The 26,624-nt window shown below is 48.7% G+C and overlaps 1 protein-coding gene across 3 annotated transcripts in view; it reads left to right on the plus strand.

Moving 5' to 3' along the window:
* Positions 1-26,624, plus strand: part of MDGA1 (MAM domain containing glycosylphosphatidylinositol anchor 1) — a 200,230-nt gene that overhangs the window by 119,082 nt on the left and 54,524 nt on the right. For all 3 annotated transcript variants that reach the window (XM_054021452.1, XM_054021453.1, XM_054021454.1), the window contains 2 exons: positions 6,005-6,274; positions 11,285-11,436. In XM_054021452.1, the coding sequence (XP_053877427.1) occupies positions 6,005-6,274; positions 11,285-11,436 (422 nt within the window). The remainder of the gene's footprint in view (positions 1-6,004; positions 6,275-11,284; positions 11,437-26,624) is intronic.

Here is a 26,624-nt window from a genome sequence, read left to right on the forward strand (position 1 = left end):
GTGCAGGAGGGGGGCAGAGGGGTGGTGCTTACCTCAGGTGGTGTGGCTCCCAAAGTGACCGGCGCACACACCCCTCCAGCAGCGCCTCTTAGGCGGGGGGGAGGCAGGGGTTCTCTGCATGCCGCTGCCCGCAGGCGCTGCCCCCACAGCTCCCATTGGCTGCAGTTCCCGGCCAATGGGAGCTGTGGAGTTGGCGCTCAGGGCACGGGCAATGCGTGGAGACACCCCCACCCTGGGGGGCCGCACGGACATGCCAGCTGCTTCCAGGAGTGGCGTGGAGGGAGGGAGACAGAGTGGGCAGGGAGCTGCCTTAGCCCTGCTGCTGGCACGTCTCTGCGCACCCCATGAGGGGAAGGGAGCAGCAGGTCTCCATGCACTGCCCAGGGTGGGGGCAGCATGTGGAGCCGCCTCCCCCCCACCCAAGAGCGCCGCCAGCATTTCTGCCGCCCTAGGCGGCGGAAGGTCCCACCCCGAAATACCGCCCCCCATAGAGGCAGTGGAAGGTCCCACAGCCGAAATACTGCTGCGGTCGCCGCCTCCCAAATTATAGTGCCCTAGGCGACCGCCTAGGTCGCCTAATGGGTTGCGCCGGCCCTGCCCCCACCAGGGGCGTGCAGAGATGTGCCAGCAGCCGGCCGCTTCTGGGAGCATCGCGGGACCACCAGCCATGGGGGCCCCCTGTCGTTGGGGGGCCCGTGCCACTGCATGGAGTGTTTAATGGTAATTCCGCTCCTGGTTATGTTTGTTCTTTTGCAGTTTTAACTGACCCCTTAGTTCCTGGATTATCTCAGCTCATGCACATGGGATAAAATGGAATCTGCAGGAGTTGCTCTGTTCCTATCGGCTGTAAGCGTCTGGGGTAGAGGGTTACAGCTCGCATTTTAAGTTTGTGTCTAAGTTTGGAGGGAGAGTTGAGCAGCAGAGCAGTCTGAGGGCTACGGAGAATAAAACTGCTCTCTAATCTAGAGAGACTTTGTTATTTCTGTCACTCGCAGCTGGAATTTATTTTTGTATGTTTTGAATAAAAACTAAGAATTTTCTAAACATGTGGCTACAAGGCAATAAAACAGCCGGGGCTGGCCCCTTTCAGCTCATTCAGGCTCGGGCTGCGGGGCTGTAAAATAGCGGTGTAGACAATCGGGTTTGGACTGGAGCCAGGGCTCTGGGACCCGGAAAGGGGAGGATCTCAGGGCCCGGGCTCCAGCCTCAGCCCAAACATCTATACCGCAGTTTTATAGCTCCATGAGTCCGAGTCGGCTGAAACGGGCCAGCCGTGGCTGTTTTATTGCAGTGTAGACATACCCCAAGAGGCTCTAAATGGGTACTCTGTGACACACAAAGCCTGGTGTGATGGTTAAAGCACAGAACTAGGTGGCAGGACTCCAGGGCTCTATTACCAGCTCTGCTGCTGACTCTGTGACCTTGGGCAAGTCAGTTCCCTGCCCTGTGCCTCAGTTTCCCTATCTGTAAAATAGTGAGAATACCAGCGCTGAGGCAGCCCGGTTGAGAATTCCTTAGTGTTAGTAAAGTGCTTTGAGATCTGCAGAGTATTAATTACTTCTTACTTTGTGTTGCTTAATACACATGGGTGTTTCTGGGTTTGGTCCTGACCAGAACCGGGCCATGGAGAGGAGCATGGACATTCTTGGAAAAAGCAAGCTAGAGTTCATCTTTTTTCAGCCTGCACATACCAGAGCTGTTTGTGGAGGAGACTGGGTTGAATTCAGGACTCAGGTCCATGCTGGTGCTGCTGTTGGAGTTGGTTCATCTAACTCTAGTTAACTTGACCCTTCTTACATCTGGACGCTGGCTTGTCCATCACCTTCCCCATGCAGCTCAAGCTCCTCCCTCCCCTTCCACAGCTCACTACGGCACCGCTCTCACCTGCATCTCCAGCTCAGGCTCCCTCTCTCTCCCGCTGTCCTACCCAGGCTTCTCTCCCTTCTCTTCTGCCATCCCTCACTTTGTGCCTTCCTCCTCTAGGCTCCAGGTAGGAGCCTCTCCGCTAATGCAAGCCGAGTCCTCTGCCCCTTTTTCTTTCAAATTCCACCTGTCACCCAGAAATCACATTCATGCCTTTGGCCTATGAGCTCCAGGCAGGGACCTGGGCGTGTCTTTTGGCTTTCTGCATCGCATTTTTCACCTGTTGTAAAGCAACAAATCCAGCATGGTATAAATAATGATCCCAGTACCAAGGAGCTGTGGCCCGAACCAGGGAAAGATGGAAAGGGGCCACTCAGCCATGGGCTCGCACTACATCCCCACCGTGCCGGAGGGCGCTGTTTGGCAGGGCACTCGCCATGGCAGTGGGATGCAGAGAGGCGGTGACAGGAGAGTCCGCAGTGATGTGACTCCATGGAGAAGAACACATGTGGCAGCTCCCAGTGGGCTGCGTGGAGTGGAGAACAGGATGACTGGCCACACACCGAGATAGGTACCGGCTCCCAGTGATTGCTTGACTGTCTGCTACAGGTTTAGGTTGGATGTGAAGGGGAGGCGGGCTGTCTCCAAGTCATGGAGCAACGTATAAGAGAGCAGTCAGCACTGTTCACTCCTCTGTGTCCAATAATTGACACCACTTCCACCTTGCAGCTTTGAGTTGAGGGCCACGCAGGGACTGTGCCGCTAATCTGTGCCCTGCCCCGGGTTACGCGGAGAGGCTTCCTCCATATTATCAAAACCAATTTTCTCAGGCTTTGTGCACAGGGGCAGTGCTGCTGTCATGTGACTCGTGGAGCCCGGGACTTTCCTGGGGCTGGGAGGAAGTTTCCTCGACATTTGTGGATGTTCCTGCAGGGCAGGTGGACCCGAGACTAACACATTTCACTGAGAACTTTGGCCGTCACCATCTGGCACAGTCTGGGAGGCTGCACAGTGACAGACCAGGGAGACCGTGGACTGGATTTCTCACCTGGGAACTTTGATTCCTTTGTGAGGAATGAGTCTCAAGTGTGGTTCAAATAACTTCCAGGAAACGAAGAAAATCAGATCGTGATTGGGGCCCAAAACTCCACCCCGGACACTTGACATTTCTTCACTCTACTTCCCTGACTCCTGCTCTTTTTCGCCATGAGCGCCCTGGGACTTCTTCTAAAAATAGCCCTGCTACCCCGGCAGCCCCATTTGCTGCAAAGCTCCCAGACTGGCTGCTGTGAGGATGCTGCCTGGGATCTCTCTTGGCTTTCAGATCCCTGGGTTGACCGAGTGAAGCCATCCTAATTTGGTTGGTTTTATTTGTTCCTAACGAGCAGGTGAGTGATTATGGTTTTGACTGTTGCACAATAGTTTTGTGGCTAAGGCGGGCTGTCTTGGCCTGTGTTTTCACAGCAGCAGCATCTGAACAAGCCTGCTGGAGAAGTATTGCTGCTTTAACGCTGGCTGACAGGGTAAGGCTCTGCCCTCTTCACCCCTTTCATAACACTTCTTGCCACGTTGCTGTTCTCTGGTTTATTTGGCACCAGAGGAAAACAATAGTCCTTGTACACTTGCCTAGCACGTTTCATGCAGAAGTAGCCTGGAATGCTGTGTATACAGAGATTGTTCACCCAGTGCTGAATGCAGCCACCCCTGGGGTGGAACATAGCCGGCACTTTACAGTGCACACCAGCACTACACAAGAGGCTTTAGGGGAGAAATGGAAGGGAGTTTGGGGAACCTGTATGTAATTGCCCATGTTGGAATTTGGCCAGGAAACCAGGGCTAGCTCCCTAAAGCATGTCATGGGACCTGAATGGCCACAAGCAGCCAGGACATTGGCTTTATGGTACTTCTAGCAGGACAGCTCCCCCAGCCCTATGCATTAAAGTTTGTGAGGTGCTGCCTTGTGTTTGTGGAGAAGGGCGTCTCCATCCAGGGAGAAAGGTAATCAGAGGCGACAGTTTATTTTCCCCCGGCACCCACACAAAAGAGTGATGGTCGCATATCCTGGTTGCCGTGCAGTCTGAGTAGGGAATCTTCATTCCCACCCCCATGCTGCAGAATGGTGGCAGAGCCCCAGAGCATCTGCACATTCAGAGCTGCAGTAGCCCCTGAGGAAAGAGCTGGGTTCTACCAGCCCTGCCCCTGCTCCCTTCTTGTCACTCTTCTGCCCTCATACAGTTCCTCTTTACTAGGGCACAGGGTGTCCCTGGAGCCAGCAAGGGGACCTTTTGTCTAGCTCCTGGCCCCCCTCTCCAGCATAATGACCTACACTGCTTCTGCAGATCTCATGGACCTCCAGGGCCTCCTTAGTGCAATGAAATGGCGGCGCTCCCCCCGCTAGCTCGTTTGCTTTGGATGAGTGTGTCTGTCGCCGCCACGTCGCTTTTGAAGTCTTCTCTTTTTCACTTCCCCAGCCGGTCTCGATTAGAACACGAGGCCCTGCTGGCTTCAACTCAGGAGCAGATGTGACCCAAGAAATGGGATAGCAGCTGGGGATGAAGATGACACTTGGTCTAATCAAACAACTTCTCACATTATAACTCTGTGAGGTGGGAGACGTTCGAGCCAAAGGCAAGTCAGTGCTCAGAGCACCTGCTGAGACACGCCGCTAGCAAGCCATCTGTAATGAGCTGACCATGCCACTCAACAGGGCAAGGCACGCTCAGTCCAGAGCTGTTTTTAATCCATTTAACTGCAGAGAAGGACCAGAAGGCTGAGAGTTGGGCCAGGTACCTGGAAAATAAGATGGTTACTGTCAAGCAAGGGCGACCTGGCAGAGGAGGCGCTATTGTACCGGACCTGGAGATGCTCCTGCCCCCCATGGCAGAGGAGATTTTTTTCACATTAGACATGTAAGGGTCAATGTTGCCCACAAGACTGTAGATGTTACCAGGCTCATGGAGGAAGAGTAGTTATTGTACTAGACGTACATAAAGACATCTCTGCTTTCTCTTTTGGAGCTCAGGCCGTCCAAGAGCCAGATTCTGCCCTCACTTACGCTGGGGCAGCCCCACTCATTTTAGCAAGAGAGCTTTTGTTTTTCCCCACTTTTTCTTATTCTTAATCAAAAGTTCTGTGCTGGTGGAAGGTGCTGGATTGATAGCCCTGGTGACTGAAGTCCTCTGTTAATACATAAAATAGGTACAGCCCCCGCAGTGGTGATTCACACTACCCCCATGCTGGGTCCCATCTGCATGCCTCACTCATGCATTCCGGAGGTCTCAGAGTGTTACAGACACTAATGGATTTTCATAGCCTTCTTATCCCCAGGAAGGCAAATAAATGTTAGCCCCTTGTGACTGATAAGGAGACTCAGGCATGGAGAGAGGAAGTGATTTGCCTTCCAAGGTCAGTCAGTCAATGGTAAACATGAAAACAGAACCCGAAGTCCTGACATCCAGTCCACTGATCTAACCGCTAGACAGCGTTGTCATGTATATCTCTGGCTTCTTGCATCCATTATAGCCCTCTAATGCCCCACGGCTCTCCAAGGGGTCTGCGTTCTGTGAGGGTGGACAGGTTTTATCCTAACAAGGGACAAGGATTTTATATAGCTGATATATTTTTAACCCTCCTCTGTACCAAGTTGCACAGGAGAAAACCAATTTCAGTGTTTGGGAGCTACTTCGCTATTCTTTCTGATGCAGATTACACTGGCTTGGAGGAATTACTACTGCTCTTGTTCTGATTTAGGGCTTGTGGGGCAAATGCCGGCTGTGGAGCTTGACAGTGTGGGCTGTACAGTTAATACGAAGGTGCCGCCTGGTGATAATCCAGGACTCTGCGTACGATGTCCCACCTTGGCAGTGTGGATGTAGATGAAGTATAGTATTCTGGGGCCTGTGTTCTCCATGGGAGATGAGGGTGGCTGCAGCCTGCTCCAGCCCAGTCATGAGTTGCTGGGAAATGGCTGATGCAGCTGTTGATTGGACACACCCTGGCAAAGGGGAGCAATACGCAGTCAAGAGTAGCAGGGGTGTGAATACCGGGAGATGATGTGGCAGCCAGTGAGGGTCTAGCCCAGGAGACAGACTGCTGCTCCAATGACGGGTTTTCTTCCTGTTCTTGTCATTATGATTTCCAGTCCCCCCAGTGGTGGAACCAACTTCTCAGGACATCCGCCAGGGCATGGGCCGCAGCGTCACCCTGCGGTGCACCATGCTGAAGGGGAGCCCCATGAAGGTAGCCACAGCCGTCTGGCGCTTCAATGGGAACCTCTTGACACTGCCCCCCACAGAGCAGCAGGACTACTCAGAGTTGAAGGTGGACAGCGTGAACCGGGAGACCAGTGGTAGCTACGAGTGCAGCATCTCCAACGATGTGGGGGTCTCCACCTGCCTCTTCCAGGTGTCTGGTAAGTCTCACAAATTGCCTCCTCCTTATTATGTTTTTAATTGACTTGCTTACAGTGAGTTTGGTGGCTGGCAAGCCCTGGAGACAGACGCCCTCTCTCCGTAGAGTGGGTACAGTATAGGCAAGCTGCTGCCAGGCACTCTCCCCACCAGGGTGCTTCCGTTGTGTTCCGGGAGGTCTCCCTCTAGGGCTGAGTAGGGAGCTCGGCCTCCACGGCTCATGCAATCCTTGGTGCCTCTGCTGCCACTGCCTAGAAGGGGGATAGCTAGTGCCAATTGGGTTGGTGCATTTTTGTGGTGTGAACACTTGTTCTAAAGGAACAGGAGTGACACACACCAAACTCATTTCACATAGGCCACTGTACAGCTGTCTGTTGGTATTCACTCTCAGCTACAGACAACCTGAATCGGATTTAAATGTTGACCAAGCAGGCGTGTAAGACTCCGCATCCCATCACCAGCCCTGGAAGACCTCCAGTCCCTTCTTTTAAAACAAAACCCGTCCTTTAGTGTGTATCCCTCTGGTTTCCCCCAATCTTTGTGCAGCGACATCTGCTTAGATAAAAACTAGTCAGGGTCTCCTGCTGTTACACAGTGGATTTGCTGCTGGGATTTGTGCAAATCCAGCATGTACAGTGAGTGAAATCCTTTCCAACTCCATGGGCAGCAGAAAGGGGCAGCGGCGCTTGAGCTCAAATCACATGTCTGACCCAGCCACTTCTGCTGATCATTAAAGAAGTTTTTCCCTTGACCTGAGGTTTGACTGGGGCCCCAGTTTCTACAGAGGTCGATTTACACCCCATCTTGCGGCAGATGAAGTATTTGTACAGACAAGCCCTTACTCTGTGTGTGGGGGGGGGGGGGGTGGCAGGGAGCGATTGGAAGGTTGGTGGGATCTATTTTATTTCACACCTTCCACTTAGTTATTTCTCAGGCACTGGTACCATGCTGGCCTTAGTCTTTTCCCTTGATACACTCCTGGAACATCCTATTTTGACCAACTACAGTGACCCCTCCCCTATCCCTTCAGACCTCTGGGCATTTGTGTGGCATTAGGTTTCTTTCTGTAACTTATGCCCCTTTCCTCACTAACCTGCAGCCAGCACTTATGCCATCACTGCAAAATGAAATCCATGGTGCTCTGTCAAACCGAACTCTGACTCTAGCAAGCTTACTCATTCCTAGTGGACTTGGAAATGCTTCCAGCACATGAATTACCAGCTTCCTGGAGCTGGTAATTCACGGATTAATGCCATTCAGTTTGTGGTGCTCAGTCCCATGAGACAGGATCCCCTTAGCAGCCAGTGTGTTCCTTCTGCTCCAGCCTTTTTCAAGAGCCAGGGCATAGCTTTCCAGTGCTAGCTTTCGGATTCCACACTTCTCTGCCCATTCTTATGACCAAACATCTACAGGTCAAGGGAAAACCTCAGCACTCGTACAGCTGCATGAAACTTTTGAATTCTTTCTTAGCACATATATCTAAGAGGAAGGATAGCCCAGCAATTAGGGCATGAATCTGGGACTTGGGCCACTTGGGGGTCTATTCTCTGCTCTGCCACAGACTTCTAGTGTGACCTTGGGCAAATCACTTAGCCCCTCTGTGCTTCAGTTCCCCATCTGTAAAATGAGGATAATGGTACTGTTCTACTTTACGGGGTGTTGTGATTCATTTAAAGATTGTGAGGTGCTCAGATATGGGGGCCATGTAAGTACCTAAAATGGATGAGTGCATGGGAGTGTTAGCTTCTTCCACAGATAAGAAATTAATTTGTTACAAAGTTTTACAGCCACAATGTGACTTTTAGGCTGTCCCGCACCAATTCCACACACACCTTGCTAGCAGCACTGCCATCACACTCCTATGGTCTGGTCAGTGCTAATCCACTCTCCAGCTTCACTTACATATAAGGTCCAAAAATATGATCTGAATGTGTAACCTTCTGGTTCTCCTTTCACCCCAAAACAGTTGGAAAAAAGTCCAGCAACAGTTCAACTTTCCAGAAGTGAAGTTTTAAAAGTATCTGATATGCCGCAGTCGTTATTAAAGGGCTTCTTTTCCCCCCCTCTTCGCTGCCACTTCTATCTCAGAGTCAATTAATAAGAAATTAATGTTATGCAAGATGGTAATTATCATCATTTTGGAATCCATTATGAAACTTGACTTCCACAGTCAAGACAAGTTGAATAAGCAGTAATTAATCTCTGAGGTGGTTCTGAACTTCTTGCTTGTGCAAAAATTTAAGTCGATAAAAATAATAAGAAAAAAAGACTTGGACATAAACATTCATATTATCCATCAGAGTTCACAGAAAACAAACCCTGAATCCTTCTAAGCCTGATTACACCTCCATAGAATGACAGGGCCTATGCTTCAAGTGGAAAGTGACAGGAGTGTGTTCTGCCAATGGGAGTGGTCGGGGGTGATGTTATTTATGCTCTGCACTCCAGCAATCCATGCTATTTAGAGATGGCCCCTGTCTGGGAAATTCACATCTGCATCTGGACTCCCCCAAAGTCCAGGGAGAGTTCTGATTCAAGCCCCTCTCTTGCCTTGCTCCTTTTCACTCTTGGGGCCAGATTTTGAGCTCAGTCACAACAGTGTAAATCTGGAGCTGCTCCATTAAGCCGGGTGCAGCGACTCTATTAACATTTTTATCAATGACCTGGAAGAAAACGTAAAATCATCATTGAAAAAGTTTTCAGATGACACACAAATTGAGGGACTGGTATATAATGAAGAGGACAGGTCACTGATTCAGAGTGATCTGGATAGCATGGTAACCTGGGCGCAAGCGAACAATGTGTGTTTTAATGTGGCTAACTGCAAATGTCTTCATCTAGGAACAAAGAATGTGGGGCGTCCTTAGAGGATGGGGGAATCTATCCTGGGAAGCAATGACCCTAAATTGATTTGGGGGTTGTGGTGGATAATCAGCTGAACATGAGTTCCTGGTGCAACACCGTGGCCAAAAGAACAAATGCAATCCTGGGATACACAAACAGGGGGATCTCGAATAGGAGAAAAGCGGTTATTTTAACTCTCTATTTGGCACAGGTGCAACCACTGCTGGAATACTGTGTTCAGTTCTGGTGCCCACAATTCAAGAAGGAAGTTGATAAATTGGAGCGGCTTCAGAGAAGAGCCGTGAGAATGATTAAAGGATTAAAAAATGTGCCTCATAGTGATAGACTCAAGGAGCTTAATCTATTTAGCTTAGGAAAGAGAAGGTTAAGCGATGACTTGATTCCAGTTTATGAATACCTACCTGCGGAACAGATGTTTAACAATGGGCTCTTCAGTCTAACAGAGAAAAGTGTAAAATGATCTAATGGTGGCTGGAAGTTGACGCTAGACAAATTCAGACTGGAAATAAGGTGTAAAATTTTAACCACTGGAACAATTTACCAAGGGTTCTGGTGGATTCTCCATCACTGACATTTTTTATAAATTGAGATTGGATGTTTTTCTAACAGATCTGGTCTAGGAATTATTTTGGGGAAGTTCTATGGCCTGTGTTATACAGGAGGTCAGACTAGATCATTACAATGGTCCTTTCTGGCCTTGGAATCTGTGTCCAAAATCAGATTCTGGCCCTGGTGCCTTGATTGGCGTCCAAGGATGGGCAGCTCTCACAAGTGATGGCTGAACCTCAGAAGGCACAGGATTCCATTCAATTAAGCCCTTGACAGTTTGGACACTTCCCTGAATCCTATTCAAACTTCTCAAGGCTGGAGAGCAGCTGAAAGCAGCTTTCAGTGTGGTATTTTGGTGCTTGTCACCTAGGGCGACCAGATCACACAGGTTAAATATTGGGATGGGGGGAGGGGCACAGCGGAGCAAAAAAAAAAAAAGGGAAAAAAAGGCCGCCGGAGCTCCACGCCCCGCCCTCCCCCCCCCCCGCACCAGCATGCCTCTGCTCCGTCTCCACCTCCCCCCTCTCTCCAGCAGTTGCGCCGCCATACAGCTGATCAGCACAAGCCTGGGAGGGAGGGGGGAGGAGGAGGAATGCGGCATGCTTGGGGAAGAGATGGGGCCAGGGCGGGGATTTGGGGAGGGATCCAATGGGGGAAGGAGGGGGAGAAGTCAGGGCTGTGGGGGGGCGCGAGCCCCCTCCGGGGTCTGCTCCACCTGTGAGCAGAGGCAAAATATTGGGACAATTCGCGTCCCGACCAAAGGTAGGTCGGGACACGGGACAAATAAGCAAATATCGGGACAGTCCCGATAAAATCGGGATGTCTGGTCACCCTATTGTCACCGGAAGCCCAGGAGCACAGAGGAAAGGGGATGTATTTTCAAAGAGGTTCAGGGGCACTCTTGAGGAAGGCTTTGGGTTGAGTCTTATTTTACCCAACCCAGTTCCTACCACAAAGCCAGCTCACTTTGGTCTTATCTGTGGAGGCAGAGGCAGATAAAGGGCTGCTGCTGCTGCCCCATGGAAAATCCTTCTGTTACCACCCATCTAGCTTCTTTCTAGAGCTTTTTTTTTCTCTGTCTGTCTCTTCATTTCTAGGAGGAGACATTGGCTCAGAAACCAGCTCTTTCCCCGCTTAAAATATAAATATGATACAAAGGATCTTTTCCCAGGGATTGTTAGCAGGAAGCTTTATGAAGCAGTCGATGAAACAGGAGTAACAAAAATACCACTTTAAAGTTGCCTCAATCTAAACTGCAAACAGAAGGGAGATCAGAGTTAGTTCAACCACAGAACTAAACCCATTGCCGCCTTCACTGGTGCACTGTCATGGTGTGCTGGGGGTCACTAGGTTGTTACCTTCCCCCCCAGTAGCTTAGCCAGTGGAAATGGGAGCATAGAAACTTATGGTTTGAATGGCTTTTAAAATGTAAATGAGGTGTTTAGCATGATGCCAGCCTATGCCCCTGGGCACAGAGAATCTCCTCAGCTGCAGTGGGGCTGATGAGGTGGGCAACGAAGTCTCACCACCCTCGCCATCTCACTTTGTAACTTAAGTTCCCACCCATCCCCTTTCTCTTCTTTCTTTTTCTTTCCCAGCAAAAGCTTACAACCCAGAGTTTTACTACGACACTCCCAACCCCACACTCAGCCAGAAGCAATCCAAGAACTACTCTTATGTCTTGCAGTGGACACAGAAGGAACCCGACGCAGTGGATCCCATTCTCAAGTACCGTCTGGATGTCCGGCAGGTAAGATCCCTAATCGCTCTTCTCCAGCACTGTGCCCATACTTGGGAAGACCAGCTTTCTGTGAGAGTTGGGAGGAGCTTACCTCAGATACTACCTGCACATTGGGAGCTGCTCTTAGTAGAGTAGCCAGAAACTGAGGGTCTGGCCACTCTTTCCCCCCAAGGAATAGAAGAGGAAAGCCAATTGTGCAGGTCAGTGTTTATGTTCAAGTCTATTGTAGAGGAGGATTGAGGAGCTCATAGACTCATAGACTTTAAGGTCAGAAGGGACCATCATGATCATCTAGTCTGACCTCCCGCATGATGCAGGCCACAAAGCCGTCCCTACCCTTTCCCTTGACTCTGCTGTTGAAGTCCCCAAATCCTGTGGTTTAGAGACTTCAGTTAGCAGAGAATCCTCCAGCTAGCGATCCCTGCCCCATGCTGCGGAGGAAGGCGAAAAACCTCCAGGGCCTCTGCCAATCTACCCTGGAGGAAAAATCCTTCCCGATCCCAAATATGGCGATCAGTAAAACCCCGAGCACGTAGGCAAGATTCTCCAGCCTGACCCTTATTAGCCATTATACTATTTACCAGCGATGGCACGCTGTTCCTTTGACTAAAATCATGTTATCCCATTAAACCATTCCCTCCATAAACTTATCTAGCTTAATCTTAAAACCAGACAGGTCCTTCGCCCCCACCGTTTCCTTCGGAAGGCTGTTCCAATATTTCACCCCTCTGACGGTCAGAAACCTTCGTCTAATTTCAAGCCTAAACTTCCCCACGGCCAGTTTATATCCATTCGTTCTCGTGTCCACATTAGTATTGAGCTGGAATAATTCCTCTCCCTCCCTGGTATTTATTCCTCTGATATATTTATAGAGAGCAATCATATTCCCCCTCAGCCTTCGTTTGGTCAGGCTAAACAAACCTAGCTCCTCGAGTCTCCTTTCATACGACAGGTTTTCCATTCCTCTGATCATCCTAGTGGCCCTTCTCTGTACCCGTTCCAGTTTGAGTTCATCTTTTTTAAACATGGGAGACCAGAACTGCACACAGTACTCCAAATGAGGTCTCACCAGTGCCTTGTACAACGGAAGCAGCACCTCCTTATCCCTACTAGATATACCTCGCCTAATGCATCCCAAGATCGCATTGGCTTTTTTCACCGCCATGTCACATTGTCGACTCATAGTCATCCTGCGGTCTACAAGGACCCCGAGGTCTTTCTCCTCCTCCGTTACTTCTAAAAGGCCCTGCTCCTTGGACTTTTCATGCTCCATCTTCTGAATGGGGTTTTAATATGAATGACCTTCTCCCCCTCCCCACCTCCCACCCCCAAGTCATTAGTAAAGGAGTGAAGATTCTATAGGTTGGAGACTCAGGCAAGTGGAATTTCAGCCTCTTCACTTATTAAAATAAAGGAAATAAAGTGACAAGCTCTCTGGCCTGGAACTGCAGGGAAAAGTCATTGTTTGTGTTACGGAAAGTCTTTCATACCATCACAATCATGAAGTCATTGGAATTATATAAACTCTGCAGGAGCAGGGTTTCGGTTTCTAGTTCTGTACAGGCTGAAGGGGAATTGTGGAGGGCCAGAGAGGATCAGGGGAAAATAGGAAAGGGCACTGGCTAGAGAGGATCACAGTTTGACACTTTTAAGAGTGTGGTAACCTAACCAAGTATCACAGGATGCTTCCACCCAGGCTTTGCCCCCTTATTTGGGGCAAACTGCCCAGATTTCTCCAGTGTTTTGCAAATCCCAAGTTTTTAAGATTGGTGCTTCTTGGGGTCTGGTAGTTAATGTGTTTGTGTAAAGTTTGGGAGCAAAAGATTATTTACTGTATATACAAAACAAAATAATTAAAAAAGAATCCAAGTGCCTCCCTCCTTTGGGTCACATAGTGCGTCTCATCTTTATGTCTCTGTTTGATTGTGAGCTCTCCAGGGGAGGGACTTCTTCTATTTGTTTCTCATACAGCGCAGAGCACATTGTCAGTGCTTAACAAATAATCACCACAATACAGGACATAGGGGAGCTTCTTATAATGAAGTCATTTTATCACTGAACAACTTCACTGTAAAATGAGATTTGCTGTAACCGGAATTGCCATTTCCGCCTTTGCAACTCTCTGAAATAATTTAGGATTTTCATTCTTTTTCATCCTCAACCAAGTTCCTCTCCATCTATACGGTGAGGATATGTAGTCTCAGATCTGATTCTCATTTACACGGAGGCCCCTTTACACCTTTGTAAATGGGCCTTGAAGAGGAGGAAAATGACATTGACGCCACCGGAGTGGGAGAAAGGCCTTTGTGGAAAGGAGAATTAGTCCTATTGTCTTTGTCTGCATTTCACAATATATCGCTGTTGGCATTATCTGTTTCTCTTTAATGGCATCATTACATTCTTATAATGAAGATTTTCCTGCATTTGCAATCTAAACATGTTTGCATAAATGTATTACTGGTTGAATGCTGCATCAATACAGTATGATGTCAAGTGGGGCCATAGTAAGGTATATTAATCTCATGCCCGGCCATGCTCCTATGACATGATAAAGCTCCCACAGGGGGAGAGGTGTATATGTGTGTGTGTGGGGGGGTGTTGGGGGGGGAGTTGGCACTGAATAAGGTATGGGGGGAAAAGGGGAAAAGCTAGCCAGTTCATTCCCCACTCAAGACAGTGCTTGGACACATGCAGACAGAGAGTGGAAGGCAATAAGTTTCCACGATACTGCGCTGGTCTGGTTCTCCTCCTATAGTGCAGTGTTCTTGCTCAGTGGGTGTGTTCCTCTTCTACTTTCCATAGTGGGGTTCACCTTTCTGTTCCTCCCCTCGCTTTCCACCCTCTTTCTGGGTGATCTCATCCACTCTCATGCTCTCAACTCTCATCTTCATGCTGGTGACTCTCAGCTCTCTCTCTGCACTCCCGACTTGTCTCTCTGCATCCAGTCCATGCATCTCAGCCTGTCTCTGACATTATCCCCGGATGTCTCGTCATCAGCTAACACTAAATGTGGCCAAAACAGAGCTTCCGATCTGTCCTCCGAAGTCCTGCCCATCTTCCAGTTCTTATGTCACTGCAACACCACGCTCCTTCCTGTCACTTGGGCCTGTAAGTAGGGAGTGCCATCTTCGACTCCTTACTTTTTATGCTATTTTCCCCAAGGGGGCATGGCAGGGTACATGAACAACCTTTTGCCTTGTTGTTTAATCTCCTGGGTTCCTCGCCTAGTGGAGAACATGAGGATGCTGGTGAATACAACTGAGAAAAGAAAAAAAGGTGCTGAAAAGCTTAGCTGGAAAAAAAAAAGTGCTTTCATGTGAAGAGCCCTTAAGGGAAGAAAATTTGTCTGGATAAATAATAAGAGTGTGTTTGTCTGTGAACTCTTCTCACTGGATACTACCTAGCTTCAAGGTGCTACCTATGGTGGAATGAAAGTTTTGATTGTGGGAAGTCTGAGAATAAGGATTTCCCTCCTCCCCCATTGTGATGGAACATTCTGCTCAGAGAAAATATGCCTTCTGATCAGTCCTGTGCGGTGTCGGTCCCAGGACATGAGAGACAAGGTGGGTGAGGTAATATCTTTTATTGGACCCACTTCTGTTGGTGAAAGAGACATGCTTTTGAGCTTCACAGAGCTCTTCTTCAGGTCTAAGAAAAAGGTACTCATCAGTCAGCCATTCCCAGTGTTAGAGAGATCCTAATTTACCAGCCAGCTGGAATTCATCAATTCCTCAGCATCCTTGGAGCTGCTCAGGTTCACTGGCCTGTCAGAATTCATTCCTCAGCACCATGACACCCCCTGAACACGTCTGAGTCAAGGGAGGGGATTCTTGGGTGCTGACGTGAGGGGCAGCCAGGTGATGACTAACTCTTGCTGAGCTGGAATTACAGGAGGTGCAGGAGGAGTAAATGTAATGATCTTTGCTGGGTCTCATTTCAGTCTCCTCAGTTTGGTTTAAGGGCTCTTGGTGTGTATATATAATGCAAAGATCCTTAAATAGCTGCATGCTCTGCAGGACCCCAGGGAACCCTTGAATTGAAATTGCCTACTGCAGCTGTTGAAAACTGTGTTGGGTGGAAGTAGAAGCGTTGCTTATTGTTCGACTGGCAAAGTGGCTCCTAACCTTCTGTCTCTTCCTGTTCAGCAGCTTTGAACAGACAGTAGGGTTAGATGGGGCTGCGCATTCCAGGGTGACGGATCTAAGAAAATCGAGTACTTCAGAGATGCTGGCGTTTCCTGCACGGGGACTCCCAACAGGGGAGGCCTGTGCATTTTCAGATGGGATTTGATCATTCAGGGCACTGCTGCTGGTGATTATAATGACAGACAAACCAGTTCCATTTGGATACAAATTAACCTAAACTTAAAAAATAGCCTGATAGCTTGGAGCCACCCCCAGGGACAGCACCGGCAGTAGCAGTTCAAGCCTCTTGAAAAGCCTTAGTTTTATCTCTCACTTGAACGACCACACCTCCAGCAGCACGCCACCCAATTGCACCGTGCAGCAGCACTGGCTTCCTTAGTGCTTTGGAGGGAAGTTCGTTCTGCACCAAAGACTCTGCAAAGCCCTTCTTTTTTTATTTCTTGCTCTGGGAGGTATACCCTCACAGTGCTGACCAGGGTTGATCCTGCTTATGAAGTCTAGTGAGTTGCAGCCTCAGGTGGTTTGACTGTGGGCAGATTGTAAGGCCTAGGGTTATTTTTCTTCCAAGCATAGATATGTTCCTATAGCATGGAAAGGCACCAGGCACGCTCTGAAAGCTTCCTGCATCGCTTGGGGATTCAGAGCAGCCCACTCAAACCAAAGCCTGGCTTAAAAAATAAAAAATCCTTTCAGTTGCTTGTTTCTTTGTGTGTGGTTTATGCCCTCCCAGAGCTCTGCTCTAATATTAAAGGGAAATGAAAAGCCTTTTAATATTGTGTGCAGGTTGCATCCTGGAGGAAGGATCTGAGCGGAGCTGGTGGTTACAGGGGACAGTGGCAGAATTACTGTGCGCTCAATGAGACGGAACCCATCTGTGACCCGAGGCTGAGGGAGAAAGAGGCAGGAGAAGGTACCGGTGCAGAAGGAACGTTTAATCTTCACGCAGCCCCTCAGGGGGACCTGAGGCTAACGTTTCCTCCTTAAATTATGATACGTGGCCTCCGACCAAAACCGGGCCAGTTTAACACATTCCTGCCATTCCTCTGATTGGAATAGACTCAGATTTGCCTGGCGAAGTGTTCCTCGGACCCCCTCAGCAACCTGCACCAGCCAACCATCTGCAGTGTAGGCTTCTTGCTTCCCCATTAACTGCAAAGAGCGCTCACCTCCTGGACCCACTCGCTAAATTAGCTAACCAGGTGGCCATCTCCGATTAATTCCTGCTAGGGAGCCCAGAGTGTCTTTTAATGAGATCGGCCCTGTGCAATATCAGAGTAATTGGAGGGGGAGAGAGAGAGACTCTTTTTGTTGGTGCTTTCATCCTCTCCCTGTTTGATAAACATCCTCTGCTGTCTACAAAACTGAGCTGGGCTCGGGAGCCGGCTGCTGCTCACCTCATCAGCCAGCCAGAGGGCGTTAATGAGGACTAAGGCGGTGGGGAGCCAGGCTCACCACATTGGAGGTGACATATAACAGAGCTGCTAGGCCATACACAGGACAGGGGCGTTAGCAGGGATTTAATGATGGAGATTAGAGTGGAAGGTTAACTCTGCTGATGGCCATTGCAGCGCAGCAGGAGGTGTTTTATGCTGAGGTCCATTTGCCGTAAAATTGTGTCTTTCTTTCTTGCCTCTAACATGGTTTTTACCCTCCTCCAACCCCACTTGATCAGTGTCTCTAGATGTTGCTCTGTCTTGTTAGTGCAGAAAGCCAAAAGCCCCTGCAGGGGCAGACGGCATAGGGGCTGGAGGGGCTCCCTTACCTGTGCTCTCTACTTCCTCCTGCTGGCTGACTGAAGCGGTGGCATTGGAGCTCCTGTTGGCTTTCATTTTAAAAGCCAGTGTTCTCAGCTCAGCACACAAGCCAGCCTGTAGTAACACACCAGTGTATGTATTTCCCCATTCAGGAGCAACCTCTGAGCGACAAGCTCGTGTACACAACCCTGTGCTCATGAGCAACCGAACCTTAACAAACATAAATGTCCCGGCACTAACCAGCTAATGTGTGTGTTCCAGCAGTACAGACAACCCTACAATAACAACCCAGCCCAGCACTCACAAGCAATAATAAACCAGGGCTTGGTTCAGAGCTCATGATTTAGGAAGGGTTCTGAACCAGTGAAGAAGGAAAACATGCTGGTGGGTGCCTCTCCTAGCATTCGGCGCCCTATGCTGGGAGATGAACCAAGCCCCTTTTCCAGACATGGTTACTGCTTCAGGCGAAACTGCTCTGGAAATGGTAAAGAGATGTCTCACGGGGAAGGAGGGGAGGGTTACCTTGGGGCTACAGAAACTGAAACTCCTCCTAAGACAGACTCAGGTATCTGAACTCGCTTTACAAAAACAGGCTAACATTTTGCCAGCTCATGGGGATTACATGCTGTCTAGGCAACACCATGATCATCACCAAGGAAACGACACCACATGGGGCTGTGATGATAGGCCTATGTCCATAACATAATTATTCTGAGGTTCACTGCTTGTGCACATATTGGGCCAGAGTCTGCTCTCCCACACACTGGTGTCTGACAGGATTTTCATCTCAGGAGACCCTGCAGAAGCTATCCTGGAATGGAGCAGAGTCAGAGGAACTGAGCGGAAGTTCTTAAATTTAAGTAGGATTTAGGGAAAACTGATCAGTCCCTTTTGTCTAACAGTATCTTATAATGTTAGAACAAGAGGTCAGAGGATTTACCAATGGCTGGTAAATTTACAGTGACACAAGTAAAAGGAAATACTGTTCTACACATAGGAATGAATTAAGCTGACTTAGAGTTACACCTGGAATGAGTATGGCCCACGGTGGGTCGTCTGCCTGTAGAATTACTTCTGGAAATGGTTGAGTCCCACACCGAGAGGCTGCATAGCTTTGGGTATGTCTACACTGCAGTCAGAGCTATGATCACAGCACATGTAAACACACCCGAGCTAACTTTGATGTGGCTAGCTCCAATAATAATTAGCAGTGAAGCTGCGGCAGCACAAGCTAGCCACTTGAGTACACTCCCAGGTAGGTTTATACAGCCCGTGCTGCTGCTTTGGTTTCACTGCTACTGTTTGAGCTAGCTAGATCAAAGCTAGCTCAGGTATGTCTAGACGTACTGCAATCACACATGTTGCTGCCGTGCAGACGTACCCTTTGTGACCAGTAATTGTAGTTATGCACTAAAATGAGGTAAACGCAGCTCAGGGCATAAATTCATTGCTTTGTGGGATGAGAAGGTCATTTCTAGAGCTGATCAAAAAAATTTCAATGAAACAATTTCCCATCAAAACTTTTAAATTCAAGATTTGACAGAATTTTCATCTAGGTATCTCAGAGCCAGGGTAGACTTTCTGGTCAAAACCAGAGAGAGAGAGAGACCCAGACTAGCCCCAGAATAGCCAGTACTCACCTGGGAAGTGGAAGAATTGGGCCAAGCAACGACATTAACCTGGGTCTCCTCCCACACCCCAGCGGAGTGCCCTAACCACCAGATTATAGAGTTAGACTTCTCTCATGTACAATAAATATTCATTTATACAAAGTGGAGCAGCTCCAACAAGTGAGATTGAGAGAGTCAGTTTCATCAGCTCGCCAGTACCTCCCTTGCCCATACAGCTGTTGTGAGGACTGGGAACTGCAGATACCTGGCCACAAAGTGCCAAGTGCAGGCACGAGATTGAGTTTCATAAAGACGTCTCATATTTGGGATGATCCTCCCATGTTGGGATGGCTTATGACTCTGGAAAGTTTTTTTTTTTTTTTTTTTTTTTTTTTTTTTTTTTTTTAAATCAACTTCCTTTTTGCCTTCCCTAGCCACCAGGCTGGTATCTGATGGTGTCCTATTATAGCAGCACTTCATGAGCAAAGTAAAAATTGCATTGGTTACAAAAATGTCCTCCCCTGCAATGAGTAACACTTCAGATGAGTAACACCTGGAGAAGGTTCTTGGATCTAATTTACTTTCTACCATTGATGCAATTTGTTTACTTTTTGCTCAGCCAGCGACACTAGACTATTGGCATAAGTAAGGGTGTGCAGGACAGAGCCCTTAATGAGGCAGAGGCCATTGGAGGAGTGTAAACTGCAGGTGGGGGTGGTTTGAAGTTCTTGGTTCACGAGGCCATGAGGCAGAAAAAGCAGGAAGGAGGTGACTGCGTCTTTAATGTCAGTGAGAGGAAGAGCGGCTTGAGATGTTCAGTAAAATTGAGTGACAGCTGTGCTGGGTGAAAGGGGAACTGTAGGCAGAGATCAATAGCGCATGATGGACAAGACTCCTCCTGAAGCATAATAAAATTTGTGTGTCAGGCCCCGGGAAAAGCAGCAGCATCCCCACTGATATTTGGGAACAGAGGAGGCAGGATCATGCGCCATCTGCTCCCACCACTGCTCAGTATTGGGCACGCAGCTGCAGTCACTTCTGCTGACAAGGGTTTAGTCTTCTCTGCTTTCCACTCTGGATGTTTGTCAGTGGGATGGGTTTGTGAGGGCAGCCGCTAGCATGCGGGCTTCTCTGCTAGGTCTGAAGGGTTGGAAAGACTCCAAACTAGTTGGATATTTTGGGGCTGGGAGAGGAGGGTGCTCCCTTCTAATTTCAAATATATATATGCTATGCAGGCCAATTTCTGTGCTAACTAAATCCACAAAGGGTTGCTTCCATTTGGGACCAGCACAGTGGGGCCAGGGCAGGTGACTCCTCCCACCTGGGGCTGGCTCACATGCAATGCGGGCAGGTGGGTGTTTGCTAGATCATGCAATATGGTTCCAACTGGCTCTGCCAGGGAGAGGCTCAGAGTGCTTCCTGCAAGCTTAGCGGTTCAGTGCAATCCTGTATGCCTGCAGTGTCTCCAAGCTGATACCAGTTCAACTTGGTTCCTATTGGATGAGCCAGGGGAAGGTAAATCCCACATTAGACCAGCCTGACATCTGTCAGCTCTGCTAGTGAGACTCTGTTTTAGTGCACCCAGGAGGAGTTCAGCAAATGATTCACAACAAATAATTTGATTAATTTTGACTTGTTTTATTCACAAATTGCTCATGAACAATCATTAAACGGTCAGATTTATTCGTTATTGACTGTGATTCAGGAAGGTACGCAGCCAGTAATCCTTGGTCTGCAGCTCATTTGCAAGTGCTTAGTTGGGAACGCTGGCAATTTCAGCCGTGCAGGTTAGATATATCAGTTCTGTGGTGTTTCTGTTCTCTGATTGGCTGATTTCCATAACTAATCTACACAGCCCAGAGCGTAACTTGTGAGTGTTACAATCCAACCAGCAATTCAGAATTTACTTTTCAGTGAAAATTTGATCTTAAAATTCACTTTTCGTGAGTATTTGTGCTAGTAAAACTGAAGTGTTTGGTGGTCAAAGAGAAAACACAGAAAGTGGGTTAACTTTCTAATACAAACAAATAATTATGGATAATTTTTTCCCATTGTTAGCTCCACTAGGACAGTAGAACTAATACTCCAACTTTTATAAAAGGGCCATATGATCTCCAGTGATTGCTAACTGCAGGGCCTTGTCTACCTGTCTAACTCCAGCAGCACAGCACCTCCAAGTGCCCAAAGCTGGGAGAGGATGACGGGATGGATCACTCGATTGCCTGTTCTGTTCATCCCCTCTGAAACACCAGGCACTGGCGACTGTTAGAAGATGGGATACTGGGCTAGATGGATCTTTGGTTTGCCCCACTATGGCCGTTCTTATGTTCTTTCCCTGCTGGGGCTTTGTCTCAGTGCTAATTCAGGAAAGGAAGGGAGAGAAGAGCACCTGCACTGTATTCCTATGCCAGCCTTACAGGTGTGAGCTGTTGAGTTCCCGCCACCTTGCCTGTTCCTGTCCAGCTGGCTGTTCACATAGGCAGCCAGTATTGTACAGAGCTGAGCACAGGAAGAGAAATGCAAGTCAGGGATCAAAGAGAAAAGCAACAGAGCCTTCTGTGCCTATCTCTTATCCCCCCTCCCTTTGGTGCCTTTAAGGAGTACGTGCTAGTTACTGAGTCATTCTGAGAGTCCCTATCGGAAGGTTGGGATGCTGCTTGGGGCTTCCTTTCTTTACTTCATTTACCATTTTCAATAGCTTACCTCCACCTCTCCCCCCTCTCCTCGGCCTTTTTCATGTATATTTGCCCTCTCCTCCCCTCGCTTTCTTTCCTTTTCTTTTTGTTCTCTTTCGCTCCCCCAGTTCATTCATGAAAGCTGCCTGTGTGTGGATGTGGAGGAGAGAGTGGAGCCAGAGCCAAAGCAGGGGGAGTGCACGTTGGGGTTTGCAATCTCTCCTGGAGCAAGTATCAACTAGCCAGGTGCGTACTCCCCTCGGGGCGTGGAGGTGTTTCCCTTGCTCAGGGCTCCCTTTGTAAGAGAGAGAGGTGCGTGCCATATTCTGTGGCTGTGATTTGTTGGAAGAGTACATTATCCTGTCAAAAAGAGGAAAAAACCCTCCCCTCTAGAGCTAGACTATGAAATGTTTGCAGGCTGGGCAGCTGGATTTCCACAGCCCAGAAGCAGGGTTATAGTCACTGCTACAAATTGCTTTCTGTAACTGTTTGCAATTATGTACAATGACCTTTTCCCATCAAATAAAACACTAAAAAGCTTCTATAGCCCAGGGGTTGCCAAAGTGCGGCTCACAGAGCTCAATAATGCGACCTCAGGTGAGCCACCTTTCATATCCAGGTTAGGCCCATGGGGACAACAATCCCAGCATGCAAAGCTCTATCTTGAGCCAAATTGGCAGGTGGCTTGGCTCGAGAAGGATTCTGTGCTGGACTCTGTATTCTCCCTTTGTACTAAAGGTGAGGGCAATTGCAATGAAATTAGGGATGGCCCTTGGACGCTCAGCCGTTTGCCAGGGTGCCCTGCTGTAGGATTGACTTGGGTAAGTGGTTTCATTAGGCAGGGGGTGGTGTGCCAGAGAGGGTGCCAGTAGGTTCCATTTAAGGAACGCTCGGCTCGAATAATAAACAGTTCTGCACTTTGTTTTAAAATAAGTCTCCTTGCCAACTCTCCCACAATGGGTTCTGTCGTTGGCAGGGAGGCCAAGCAAGCAGGCTGTGGTGATGGCATTCCCCTCTGACTCCTAGATGTCATATCTCCTTGGCAGGAGTGGGGCCCGTTGGTGCACCATTGTTCCTGGCCCAGGCTCTGCCTGTGCTGGGGATAAAGCGAGAACTTCAAGCTGTGTGGTGTGAATTCAGGCGCTTCCCAGCATGGACAGATGAAGTCAGGATCTTGTGATCTTGGCCTTGTGGTCTGAGAGGCCCTCGCCCAAACAGCAGGGCCCTGTGCACCTGAGGGACCGAGAGGGAAAGATAATGGAGCGTACGGAGAAATGAGGAGGAAGAGCCTATTGGAGCACAGGGGTAGGAGGATCAAGCTGAAAGGAAGTGTTTCTGTGATGGGGAGAGGGGGTATTTTAGGAGGCACCAACATTCTGGTTGAGTTAGGTCCCACTCAGGCTTCGTTCACACCTGGCTTTCACTAGCACTAAACTCATTTAAATTCAAGAGGGGAAGGAGCAGGAGCCCACCTCTTCCCCTCCCGATGTCTGGCCAGCTACCTTTATCCCAGGCCAAGGCTCCCCCTCACCTCAGGATCAATGGTGTGGTGCAGCCTCTGTAAGACCCAGGGCTCAGACAGCTGCCAGGCATCCTTTAGTTTGGCTGAACATTTCACTTGATTCTCTTCCTGATGGAGTGAAGATTAGGTCTGTTCTTCTTACATGGGGGACATATGTTAATAAAATACATATTGCTTTCTCATCAGCCCCTAATGAAAGACATCATTGAAGAGTGTGGAACAAGCCGTTACAGTAATTCATGACAGCACCAATTTGGCTTCTCTGGGAAGCTGTAAACTGCTGCTCTTGGCACCTAATGAGGATGGGCAGCTGATCGTGTGGGTGAGAGAGCGGGAGAGAGACTGTCTCCTGCCTTCGCTGGCTCAGGCCCTCCCCTGCAGCCCAGCTGAAGATCGCAATGCCTTTTCCATTTGGAGCTGGGATTTCTTTTCCACTCAGCCCAGGAGGGGAATAACTCTCCTAATAACAGTTTACTGCTAGCCGAAATATGTTTCGGGACCATTCATTTGGCTTTAATAATGAATTTGCTTTGGATGTCGTGCTCGCTTACCAGAGACATTCGAACCATCGTATTTGACTAGATCAAGAGCTCACAAAACAGAAAGACATGAATTTTTAGTTCACCCGTCTGTGCAAAGTAGATTTTGTATCTGTAAGCAATGATTATTTTCCCCTGGAAGCCTATAATTTGAATCATGCTAATCCAGTGGGGGAAGTGGAAACAAAACTAGTTGAGAAATTTCCCCCAGTCCTGGGACGTCTTCTCTTGACAGATGTCCATCCAAGACTGAGAGTAGGAAATAACCCAAGACACAAGAGGTTTGACCAAAGCTCAGAGAAATATCTCAGCTGTTGGTTTCATACCTAAACAGAATCACCCAAGCACCCATCTTCAGAGCTTCAACATGGCCAGATACCAGTCAAAGAAATCAGGGTTCTTCCTAATGCCCAGGGAAGCTCTTTGCTGCAGAATGTGGTTGTGTTTTTTCTTTCTCTGAATGCTTAGGGAACAGGAACTGGGCTGGAATAGGTGAGGATTTTTTTTTGTCTGCCTACAAATAAATAGGGTCAAAGCTCTAGACAACAAACCAACGTTCTTTTGAAGCCTCACCCCATGGCATAATAATCGGTGTCCTAGAGAAGCAAAAACACAGGCACGCACATCCACTTCTGTATGTCTGGGAGGGAAGTTACTGCAAAATTTTGCAGCACTGTGGAAAATATTGAAGGCCATGCTCTGAAGGAGTCCCCAAAATTCTCTGAACTTGGCCCCCCAGTTTGTCTGAGCTTCTGTTAATTCGCCATCAGCCTCTTTCCCCCTGGTTCGTGTTTCCACTCCTTGTGCTCATGTTCCTGTTTTTGTTATTGTTCAGTGTTCTAGAATCCAAACTCTAGCAGAAGGGAAAATGGATTAAATTCACTGGGTGAAGGGGGAGATCTTGACAAAATCAAATGAAAGGTACTATCAGCTTAGAAATGAGCCCTTGTATTGCAGGCCCAGGGTCAAGTGAAACACCATGCTCTCCGGTCCTGATCCCATCTGATATTGCCTGTGCTCTGAGATGGAGGCTTGGCATTGGATAGTGAGGAGGGGAACTGCAGAAGTATATGGATCTTGGCAGGATGCCCTGCCAGGAGAGAGCTGCCTGTGTGACTGCTTAAAAAACTGTCTGCTGATTCTTTGGAGTGGAATAAATGGGACCTTGGCTACCAAATCTCTCTGCAGCATAAGCCCGTCAGTGCCACTAGTGCAGTAGGCATGGGAGAAAGGGTTTAAATCTAGTTTTGGTTTGCTCCCAGCTCCAGTCAAAACGTTTTCTGAGATTTGTGAACCTTTCAGGTGAATCAAGGCTCAGTCTGGAGCAAAACTGTGCTATTCCCAGCTTTGCCATTGCTTCATTGTATGACTTCTTTAACAAGTCAGTCCATACAGAATGCAGCTGCCCAAACTCCTCCTCTTTGCCCATCAATTTGATCATGTCTCTCCACTCTTTGAATCCCTACACTGGCTCCCCATCCGCCATCAGGACATATTTAAGTTTCTTGTCACCTTCAAAGCTCTATAGAGCTCTGCCCCAAATACATATCTTCTCTTGCTGAGCTTGTCACCCTCTACTCCACCAGCATTCCCATCTTCGTCAGCCTGCTTGTCGGCTTCTTATACAGTGCCTCCGGGCCTTTTTCCAGGGGGTCCCTTATGCATGGTACAACTTCTCCGAGCTCCTCAGCAAAGCCCTAACCTATCCATGCTTAAGTCCCTTAAAATCCCACTTCTGCCGTGCTGCCTACAATGAATCTAGTTGATTTATATAGAAATGGCTGGAGAGTGGCCAGAACATTATGGGCCCTACCATTAATAATCACTTAAACCCGTCAGGCTCAACGGGTAGTGACCAATGGCTCCATGTCTAGTTGGCAGCCGGTTTCAAGCGGAGTGCCCCAAGGGTCGGTCCTGGGGCCAGTTTTGTTTAGTATCTTTATTAATGATCTGGAGGATGGTGTGGACTGCACTCTCAGCAAGTTTGCAGATGACACTAAACTGGGAGGCGTGGTAGATACGCTGGAGGGTAGGAATCAGATACAGAGGGACCTAGACAAATTAGAGGATTGGGCCAAAAAAAACCCTGATGAGGTTCAACAGGGACAAGTGCAGAGTCCTGCACTTAGGACGGAAGAATCCTATGCACTGCTAGAGACTAGGGACCGAATGGCTAGGTAGCAGTTCTGCAGAAAAGGACCTAGGGGTCACAGTGGACGAGAAGCTGGATATGAGTGTGCTCTTGTTGCCAAGAAGGCTAATGGCATTTTGGGCTGTATAAGTAGGGGCATTGCCAGCAGATCGAGGAACGTGATCGTTCCCCTTTATTCAACATTGGTGAGGCCTCATCTGGAGTACTGTGTCCAGTTTTGGGCCCCACACTACAAGAAGGATGTGGAAATATTGGAAAGAGTCCAGCGGAGGGCAACAAAAATGATTAGGGGTCTGGAGCACATGACTTGTGAGGAGAGGCTGAGGGAACTGGGATTGTTTAGTCTCCAGAAGAGAAGAATGAGGGGGGGATTTGATAGCTGCTTTCAACTACCTGAGTGGGGGTTCCAAAGAGGATGGAGCTCGGCTGTTCTCAGTGGTGGAAGATGACAGAACAAGGAGCAATGGTCTCAAGTTGCAGTGGGGGAGGTCTAGGTTGGATATTAGGAAACACTATTTCACTAGGAGGGTGGTGAAGCACTGGAATGGGTTACCTAGGGAGGTGGTGGAATCTCCTTCCGTAGAGGTTTTTAAGGCCCGGCTTGACAAAGCCCTGGCTGGGATGATTTAGTTGGGAATTGGTCCTGCTTTGAGCAGGGGGGTGGACTAGATGACCTCCTGAGGTCCCTTCCAACCCTGATATTCTATGATTCTATGTGGTTGTAGGCGAGTCGCTTACCCGCTCAGTGCCTCAGTTTCACCATCTAGGAAATGTGGATGTGTGCCTTTGTAATAAAGAAT

The sequence above is a fragment of the Malaclemys terrapin genome, chromosome 3, assembly GCF_027887155.1.
Source record: "Malaclemys terrapin pileata isolate rMalTer1 chromosome 3, rMalTer1.hap1, whole genome shotgun sequence".
In the NCBI taxonomy this organism is placed as follows: Eukaryota; Metazoa; Chordata; order Testudines; family Emydidae; genus Malaclemys; species Malaclemys terrapin.